Source organism: Amblyraja radiata, chromosome 7, assembly GCF_010909765.2.
Source record: "Amblyraja radiata isolate CabotCenter1 chromosome 7, sAmbRad1.1.pri, whole genome shotgun sequence".
Taxonomy (NCBI): Eukaryota; Metazoa; Chordata; class Chondrichthyes; order Rajiformes; family Rajidae; genus Amblyraja; species Amblyraja radiata.
Genome location: NC_045962.1, coordinates 43,422,085 through 43,431,895, shown reverse-complemented (window position 1 = coordinate 43,431,895; position 9,811 = coordinate 43,422,085). Strand labels below are relative to the sequence as shown.

General features: G+C 41.4%; 1 protein-coding gene across 3 annotated transcripts in view; it reads left to right on the top strand.

The window, feature by feature from the left end:
* Positions 1 to 454: 454 nt before the first annotated feature.
* Positions 455 to 9,811, top strand: part of col6a1 (collagen type VI alpha 1 chain) — a 71,144-nt gene continuing 61,787 nt past the window's right edge. For 2 of the 3 annotated variants that reach the window (XR_004412604.1, XM_033024338.1), the window contains exons 1-4: positions 535 to 774; positions 1,219 to 1,348; positions 6,068 to 6,271; positions 7,932 to 8,091. Coding sequence is in view for 2 of the 3 variants with exons in the window: in XM_033024338.1 (XP_032880229.1) it covers positions 690 to 774; positions 1,219 to 1,348; positions 6,068 to 6,271; positions 7,932 to 8,091 (579 nt within the window). In the remaining variant the exon portion in view is untranslated. Of the gene's footprint in view, positions 775 to 1,218; positions 1,349 to 6,067; positions 6,272 to 7,931; positions 8,092 to 9,811 lie in introns of all 3 variants that reach the window. The other variant, XM_033024339.1, reaches the window with a different exon arrangement.

Genomic DNA, 9,811 nt, shown 5'->3' with positions numbered 1-9,811 from the left:
ACAGGGTTATGAGAAGACAGGAGAATGGGGTTGAGAGTGGAAGATAGATCAGCCATGATTGAATGTAGACTTGAAGGACCAAATGGCCTAATTCTGCTCCTATAACTTATGAACTGGATCAGGATCTCGGAGGAGGTGCATACAATGACGGGCGGATGCTGGTGGGGCCCATCTGACTCTGGGACCCTGACGAATAACCCATTTAATTCCAGATTCACATGCATACACTTAAAGTGGCTACAGGCTAAAGCTGCCAGCATTGATGGGGTGGGTCCGAGAAAAAGGCTTTGGGGGACCCATTGGGGGGGTACTCGACAGTAAATCGGTGCAGGTTAAATACAAAAAAATCACATTAATAAAGTTACCGATATGCAAATATATCAAATGTATGTGCAAAATGTAATCTTGTTACCCAACGTGAATAATTTGTTGTTATTTTATTGAGATGAGAGTTGTTGGCAGCTGTACAGCTGTCAGCACAACTGCATGGAGATCACATACTTTTAGCTCATTCTGATTGCTGGCTGGCTGGCTGCTCAGGGCCAGCCTACTTCACACTTGGTCTCTGTCTGAAGCAGAGACGAAGGCTTCTGCTCCTCTGCTTCCCTCTCCCTGCCCGTTCCTCTGTTAAGGTTCTTGCTCAGAATCAGTGTGCTCAGCACAAGAGCTCCACTACAGAAGTGGAAGCCATGGCTGTAAAGATATTATTCCTCCTTGTCTCACTCTGTTGCACATGGAACTCTCTCCTCGCACAGAACGGTGCACATTTTTCAGGTAGGTGTTTGCAATCGCTTCCTCAAGAAATTCCAGTTGGATTCTGTAGAATGATGATCTGCTTTGTTGTTTATGCATTTGAATGGGTTAACATTCATCAAGTTTATTTCTGCGCTTCTATTAAAATGAGCAACTTATAAAGGAGCGTGAGTTAAAAATTGTTTTTAAAGTGAAGACAGTTATTGAAATCTTCTGCCTGGGTCAGTGATTCCCTTTACATTTCCATTACTTATTTGTACCTGTGTTTTCCTCCTATGTTAAACTATCAGCTCTCCGAGATGTACAAGAAATGGGCAATAGTTGCTTTCATCTCGAGGCTCGAGTGTTTCATTTGCAATTTCTAACAAAGCAATTTCACTTTGATTTTGAGTAGGTAGTTTTTAAAACCTAATTCCTGACATTGTCCAAGTTTCATGGACGTTGATCATCCTGTTCTTTCCACAGATTGCCCTGTCGATCTATACTTTGTGTTGGACACATCCGAAAGTGTCGCTTTAAGAAGGCAGCCCTATAAAGACCTTGTAGAACTTGCGAAGAGCTTCACTATACGTTTCGTCCAGAGATTGAACAACTGGTAATTGCTGCAATATTTACTATTACATTCTCCGCTTCTATCTATCTGTAGCTGAAACACTTGGAAGGTTTGGCTCACTTGTAGTTTCCCTTATGCCTGAAGATGGCGCTGATAGTCTGGTTAGGATGGTTCCTTTGCCTGAAACCTGTTTCTTTCCCAAATGTTTTCATTTTGTCAAAACTATATGTGAATATATGCCTGTGACCTCTCCTTCGCATTTCTCTCTAATGTTGAAAGTGTCAGTAGCAACAGCTTCATTTTCAGTTGCTGGTAAAGTGGAACTGAATGTGCTCCCTGGATACATAGCGGATATTTCAGTTGAGGCCTGATGATTTGCTGCAAGATACCACTTGCAGGACAGGTTGTGGCCTGGATTCCACATAACATCAAGGTATTACAAACATTAGCTGTGTCCACGGTGCATTTGGAATTTGCATTTATGTAGTGTTGTAAAAGTGCTTCTCAGGGATGTATCAAGCAAAACGTGAACTGTTTAAAATAGTCATAAATACTGGCCAAAGAATAGGGGTGAAGAGGATCTTAAAGGAAGAAAGAGATGTGGGAAGACTGAGGTGGAGTTTGGGGCAGGCGGTAATGCCAGTGAGGATGGAACATTGAGTTAGAGTCACGTGGGTGACATTCCTTATTGGTTTTCCCAAAGCTCTTTCCACTTCAACAGAAAGTTGTTGGCCTGCTAAACAGTTTAGTGGAAAATTTACTGGTTGTCAAAATAACAGATTTTTTATGTTATAAGAGGTTGATTTATATAACATCTTTCGCATTCTCGGGACTGGCCCAGTGTTGTGTAGCTAAGGAAGCACATTTGGAAAAAAGTCACCCTTACACTGCACAGAAAGAGGCAGCTCGGACATTTGGGCCTGTCCCTGCTCTTTGAAAGTGTTTTCCAATTAGTCCCAGTCGCCATGTCCTTTTTGTCCTTTTTGAGTATTTCTTGTTCTATTATTGATCCAACTCATTACTCAGGTTACTCAGAGCAGGCCAGAATATTTATAGGCAGAGCAATCCAGTTGGATCCTCACTAAGATGAAATCAACTCTCATTTTCTGGGTGCAAGTATCTTAACTTCATGTTTTCTGATTGCTGACAGGGAGGCCAGTGGGAAATTTCTACTCCCTCACTCCATTAAAGCCCTTGGTCACTTGAAACCTCTATTAATCTTGCCATGGTCTTCTCTGCTCTGAGCCAATTCCAGATTCTCTAGACTCCTGACTGATGGAAAATCCCCACCTTAATGTAGGAAATAAGGAGATGGTGCAATATTTCATATGATGCCCCCCACCAAAAAAGAGCCCAGAGGGCCTATCATCGAGAAGGGTAGGGATTCCCTCACAGTTGTAAGGATTGGGCCTGCTTAAAATGGTGGCACATACTCCCCATGCAGATGAGGATGTGTTAACGAATCCTAGAAGCAGACCCCCAGCCTATCTCATCCAAGCCAACAATCAATCATTTGTGCTCATCACATTTTTCCTCCAATTCCCCACATGCATTTCTCACTGTACTAAACACTGCGCCAACAGTTTGAAATCTCTTGGAAGTGAAGTAGCATTGCATTTATCTCTCAGTGGGCAAGGTAGCAGCCATCACACCAGGACTCTGCCCAGAAGTACCATTGGCAACTGCTGTGCGATGGATTGTGACATCATCCCATGTCTGGCCCTCTGTCTTGCTGCATTCCTCGTTGTTCAAAAGTGCATGAATGCATATTAAATCGCAATGTGGTCAGCACATATTCTTATTAATTTTCGAGTGTAGAGGCCATAGCCTACTCATTCTCCTCATGGCTGACCTGCCATTCCAAGAACCAGTTTGGCAGATCTTCTGTAGTGAGTTAATCTTTCATTGGGTAAGATGACCAAAACTTTACACAATGTATATGAGCACACAATGCCTTGTATAAATGTATTAGGACATATTTACTCTTGTACTCAAATCCTCAAACCACATAAAGGCAGCATTCCATTTGCCTTACTCATTGCATGTTAGCTGTAAGTAATGTGGCCAAGTACACCTACATTCCCCAGAGCATCTACAGTTCCCAATCTTTCACCATGTGAAATTACTCAGTTTATCAACAATGGATTATCGTGCATTTTTCCTCAATGCACTCCATCTGGCATGTCATTTCCCACTCACTCAGTTTGTCCATATGCCTTTGAAACCTCTCTGCTTTCTTATCAATATTCATATCCTCATTTTAGTTTTGTGCCCACGTTAAACTTAAAAATGTCACATTTCCCCCCCCCCCCCTCAATCAAATTGTAGATGTGGACTGTGATTGTTTGGACACGGCACTGATCCTTGTGATTTTCACAGGTTAGGGCCTGACAATCTAAGACGAGCCTGGTGCTTGTTTCTAACTATTGATCAAGTTTTAATTAGTATAATGCCCCCAAATCCAACCTTGTTCACAAACCCTTTAAAAAATTCAGTGCACCACATTCACTGGTTTGCCTTCAATCCCAAAAGACAAATTATTTTGTTGTTTGTGAAAGTATTATGGCAGTCTTTTACTTTCACTAGGAGTCCGGACTGGTTAGCACGTAACAAAAATGTTTCACTGTACGTTGGTACATGAGACAATAAACTAAACCAAACTCGCTTTAGTGGTTTATGTTTGGGTGAGACCCAGTATTTTCAGCAATTACCCTTTGTTAGAAAATGCAATGCTGTTTTGCCCGGTTTACGTTTCTTCTCATGGTGTGTGCACAGGAGGGCCTGGTGGGCAATCCATGAGGACTTGCAGTGTGATATCAATGCAAGTCATTGTACTTTATAACTGCAATGATCTTGTGGTATTCTTACATACTTCTCGTACGACATAGAAGGCGACCATTGCTGTCCCTTGAATCTATATCAGCTGACAGAGCAATTCCACTTCATTGCCAATTTTCCTTGTTACATATTCTCTGCACATTCCCATCAATTTCCTAGATTTTACCACTCACCCGCACACAAAGGGCAATTTACGGTGGCCAATTAACCTACCCGCTCACACGATTTTGGAAGGTTGGAAGGAAATGGGAGCACGGAGCTAACCCGTATGGCCCCAAGGAGAACGTGTAGACTGCCCATAGACAGCACCTGAGGTCAGGATTGAATTTTAGTCTCTGGCACAGTGAGGCATCAGGCTTTCATTTCACTGCACATCTCGTATGTGTATGTGACAAATAAACTTGACTTGACTTGTTCTACATGCGGTGCCACTCTGCGACCCCATAGGAACTAAGCACAGATCTGAGAGCAGCATTGTGACAAATCGTTGTCATGTTTTAGCAGTGCTAGACTAAGAGGAACAGGCCAATCTAACTGATCCAGATGTTGATGTTATAAACACAATGATGATGGTGTTCAATTTTCATCACACCTCATCTGTTGCCTGTTGAACTACGAGAATGGACTTTTGTGAGAGCAGAATGCAACTTAGATGCTGACGGCCAAGTGATATGTGGGAAAGGACTCTTGGAATTGATACAATGAATCCTGAGGGTGGTTCTTTGGCTACATGAATAAATGGAAAATCAGTGGAAGAGGCTTTATTCCATTGCGTCCCAGACTTGGATGACTGCTTCTGTTAAAGTGGTATCCATGGAGAGTACTTTTAAGAAAGGTCATTATATCAGGTACTTTACATTCACCACTCTAATTATGTTATAGAGTCATAAAACTATACAGAATGGAAAGATATCCTTTGGCTCAACTTGCTCATACTGATCAAGTTGCCTATCCAGGCTCGTCCCACTGGTTTGCCACTGGCCCCTATTCCTCCCAACCTTTCGTATCCATGGACCTGTGATGTTAGTTTTGTTTGGTTTAGAAACACAGCGTGGAAACTGGTCTTTCAGCCCACTGAGTCCAGGCCAACCATCTTCCATTCACACTAGTCCTACATGATCCCATTTTCACATCCACACGGGTCAATTTACTGAGGCCAATTAACCTAAAGCTCATAAGTCCTTGGGATGTGGAAGGAAACCGGAAAACCCAGAAGAAACACACGCAATCACAATCATAATGTATAAATTCCACACAGACAGCACCCAAAGTCAGGATCAATGCCAGGGTCTCTGGTGCTGTGAAGAAAATGTGTTATGGGGTCAAACCTGGTTCCTATTTTGTTTCCACTAAAACCAAGAAGGCGAGGCAGAATAGCAGAATAGCAGAATAATTTTATAGATGAAAAGGGTCAAAAATATTGTAGTTGGGGCAATATTAATGAGATTACCGAATTAACATACAACACAAATAAAATCGAGAAATATTTGACCTTTTTATTGAACACATTAGGATGCCTAGTATAATCTTCCCAAGGAACATTTGGAGGGAGAAACCTTGTCAGGGAGAATGGAACAGATTTATGAGAGAAGAGAACAAGCAGGGCTATTTATTGTGAATAACCTCTCATATATCCCATCGTCTATTTACCTGGGTGAATTACTCCATGAAGGCAGTTCAAACTTCACCATTTTAAATCACAATAAGCACCACTGTTTAGAGAATGCAAGGGTGGCTTTGTGCAAAATAGGGAATTTGTTTGGGATGAGTCAACAGCTCGATGAAGGCTTTCTCTTTCCTGGCTTTGCTCAAATGTAAAGTCAATCTCAAGGCTTCTTGAAAGGGGAAGATAAGATAAGTGGATCAAGAGAAACATATCAGTCAAAACGAATGTGAATAACGGCAGGAGTTTCTGTGTTTCAGGTACTATCAGTGTGACCAGACACTGGAATGGAATTCCGGTGCACTTCACTACAGTGACGAGGTGAGGAAGATATACACCCTCAATCGTATGAACCAGAGAGGAAAGGAGGACATGATCAACAGCATCCGGCTGGTGGAATACATCGGCAAAGGCACCCATACAGACTGCGCCATTCGTAAGGGAACAGAAGAACTTCTAATGGGGTAAGAGGATATTATGGATTGAACTATTGGGAAAATAAGATGGAAGAATCATTTGTGTAAGCTCTACTCAAATCAACACAACACAATGATTTTGCATGAAAGATGCCAGTAGAGAGGTTACCAGAACTGTGCAGTTTGAGCCCGCTGAGTTTCCCCAGCTTTTGTATACCTTCGATTTTCCAGCATCTGCAGTTCCTTCTTAAACAGTTTGAGAAGTGTTGCACCCATGATGTATCTAAAGGAACCTGGAGTGCCAGGGAGTTGTGTCATGGCTATTGCAGAATAAAGATGCAGTCTGGGATCCCATTCACATTTGTTCTCATCACTCATTCAGTGTCAGAGGTCATGGTTTATACTACTTCTCAAATTCCGTTGCACTGGTGGGTATGCGTGTATGCTTAAAGGTCCTTCCCTTAAGCAGATTTACTTGCTGTGGATAACCATTCATAGGTCAGATTGTTATCAGGCAATCTGTCTGGTGTATCAGTGCAATGTTGATCTGTTCCATATGTTTAGCTACCCACAAAATATACCTATCTATGCCTTTAAAATTACCAATTCATGTTCTACCACAGAAAGCTTAATTAGTTTATTAAAACAGGGAACAGTATCTAGAATGAACATTGTGGATGGCTTGATTGTAATCATGTATACTTTTTTCCGCTGACTGAATAGCACACAACAAAAATCGTTTCACACACGATAATAAACTAAACTAAACTTTCTTGAAAGCCTATATTGTACAAACTGATAAATATAATCGATTGTCTTCCCACTCTTTAAATTCATTAATATAATTATATTTAAAATATTCTTTATTAAAGATCTGAATCATACCAGAATCTTGATTTTCTTCACTTTTTGTGAAAACAGGTTCGGTTTACTCGGCATAATATATTTTTGCACTTTGAAGCCCAGATTTTGCCTCTGTTTTCTGGATTAGCAATGTTCCTTTGCAGCCAAACTTCTCAAAGATTAAATAATAAATCTGATATTACCAAAAAATTAGGATTTGATGGAATTGCAGAAGATAACTGTCAAATTACCCTCTCAGGCCTTTCAGCATGAGATCCTTTAAGTCAACGGTTCATGTTGATCGTCTTAAGGTTAAACATTGTTTTAAATTATTGGCTATTGGGCATGGAATTCTTGAACATAGACATTGCTTTGCATTGTGAAGGAGTAAAGAGGGATGTCTGCTCCACCTTTGCTCCTTGGTTGCCTCAACTCTTGATGCCAACTCTTGAGCAATAATAATGTCACATCAGCGAGTCTGCAGATACATGCTTTGCTGTTTGTAAAGTAATGGTTATTAGTGGTAGAAGTGAACCATTTTCTAATGGCTGTGAAGAACATTTGTGGAAGCTGATCCTAATCCTTATCTTCATTATGGTGGAACATCTCTCTTACACCCCCTATGGGGGTCATCCCCCCTCTGAACGAATAGACTGTCATTAGCTATTCCAATCTCTTTCCAGTAGATGGTTAAAATAACTACTGCAAATGTCTCTGCTATATAGCAAGTTGAAGGCTGCTTTTGTTTATTAACCTCTGACGGTTAAAAGGATTGCAGATCCAAAGAGTCAGGCTACTCTGCATTTTTCCTGCAGGATAGAAGAGAGCAGACAATATAAGTACTGTGGCATCTCTTTCATTTTAGTGGCTCTCATCACCGAGAGAACAAGTACATGATCGTAGTAACAGACGGACATCCAATCGAAGGGTACAAGGAACCATGCGGAGGATTGGAGAGTGCCGCAACCGATGCAACGAACCAGGGCATAAAGATCTTTGCTGTCGCTATATCTCCAGATGAGCAAGTATGTCTACAATCACTCTGTACTGTCCTGTTCTGTTTTTTTTCATGTATTTACATCAGAGAAACATGACATTCAGCATCTGAATGATTCAGCATCAGCAGTGTTTATATTCTGACCGTCAATTCCCGCCCTTCTCCACCTCACTCCTCAGCAGTCCTTCCATTCCTTTCACCCCCATGTGTTCGCTAGTCATCCATGTTAGGTTGCAATGCTTCCTGTCGTGAAGGAAGCAGTGAGCACAAAAATTTGAAGGAGATGCAAGCTAAGGTTAACCTGATTGACAGGATGCAATAAGCTTGTATTTGTGGCATGGGATGCAACTACTAACTGTTATAAATTCCGCTCAATTGATGTGGAGACACTCAGCCTTGTCAGAAAATTGTCAGTAAAACTAATAGACAGCTGATTAAAAAAAAACAGCTATTGCCCCTCCACTCCACCCTTTATGATCTATTTGTGGCTCCATTCTCATCCCTGTTGTTGTCCCGAGTTGACATTTCGCTATTTCTGTTACTCTGAGAAGCCAAAGAAGTCAGAGTAACGAGGATAAACCAAAATACTCTTCTAAAACTCGGCTATCCTCAACATTGGAGCGAGGGTTAAAGGCTCATGTCTGAAGTAAGAAATTCTCACGGTGCGATTGAATACATACATACATGCTCTTAACAGATACTTTTAGCATTAGAGGATATGTTGGATGGGTTGAAAATTGCTGATTTTTTGTCCTTGGAGAGATACAATACAGGAACAGACCCTTCTGCCCAACGTGTCTACACCAGTATCAACTACCCATTTTACACTAATCCTACAATAATCCCATATTTTATTCTCCCCATGCACATTAATTACTCTCAGAACGGGTGGGAGGCCGAGAATGTTGGTGGGTGGGCAGCCAAGAGCTGGATCATGGCTAGGATTGGGAGCTCTGTGGTTAGGAATGTGGGAGAAAGCGCAAGGGCTAAAGGAAGAGGCAGTGGGATATATTTGGAGCTAGGGTGGGAGATGGAAGAAACTCAATGTTAAGGGATTCAGGAATAGAGGGGAATTAAGGTGTATGGTGGAAGGGTATGTGAAGGAGCACGGATGGAGGGTAGGTGTGTGCGTGCGGGTATGCGTGCGTGTGTGTTGTTATTAGTATACTTTGTTGTATGGTAACAATATTACTCGTCATATGCTTATTTGCACTGACACCTTTTCAATTCCATTTCCTTTTCTTCATTTCATTTCATTTTATATTGTTCTATTGCATAAGTAGAATTTGTATTAGTTGCACAAGATAGCTACTCATAACACGCTCCAGTTCCTGGCCCCAGATTCTGAATCACACATGGTGTTCATGTTCGCTATCATTGATTACATGCCTTGCAATGCAGTACAATGATTTAGGCGTTGCAATGGAAAGACAACCCACCATACATCGCAGCAGGAAGGCCCCATAGAACATAAGGCATGGTCTGGAATGCACCACTGATTTGAAAACTTAATCCATCAGCAGGAATTAATATTAGCTAAAGCTTTTTGAAATCTTAGATTTTAGAAGGAAGAGTGAAGAAGAAAATGCGGCAATATGCTCTAGGGAAGTTTTGAGCAGGAGCAAGGAGTAGGGAAATGAATTCCACTTTTTTACTTGGGAAGGTAATCAAAGAGGAAAAATTGTGACCCAGAGAAGTATGAGAGAAGCAGAGAAGCAAGAGAAAGACTGGACGCCAAAATGCAATGG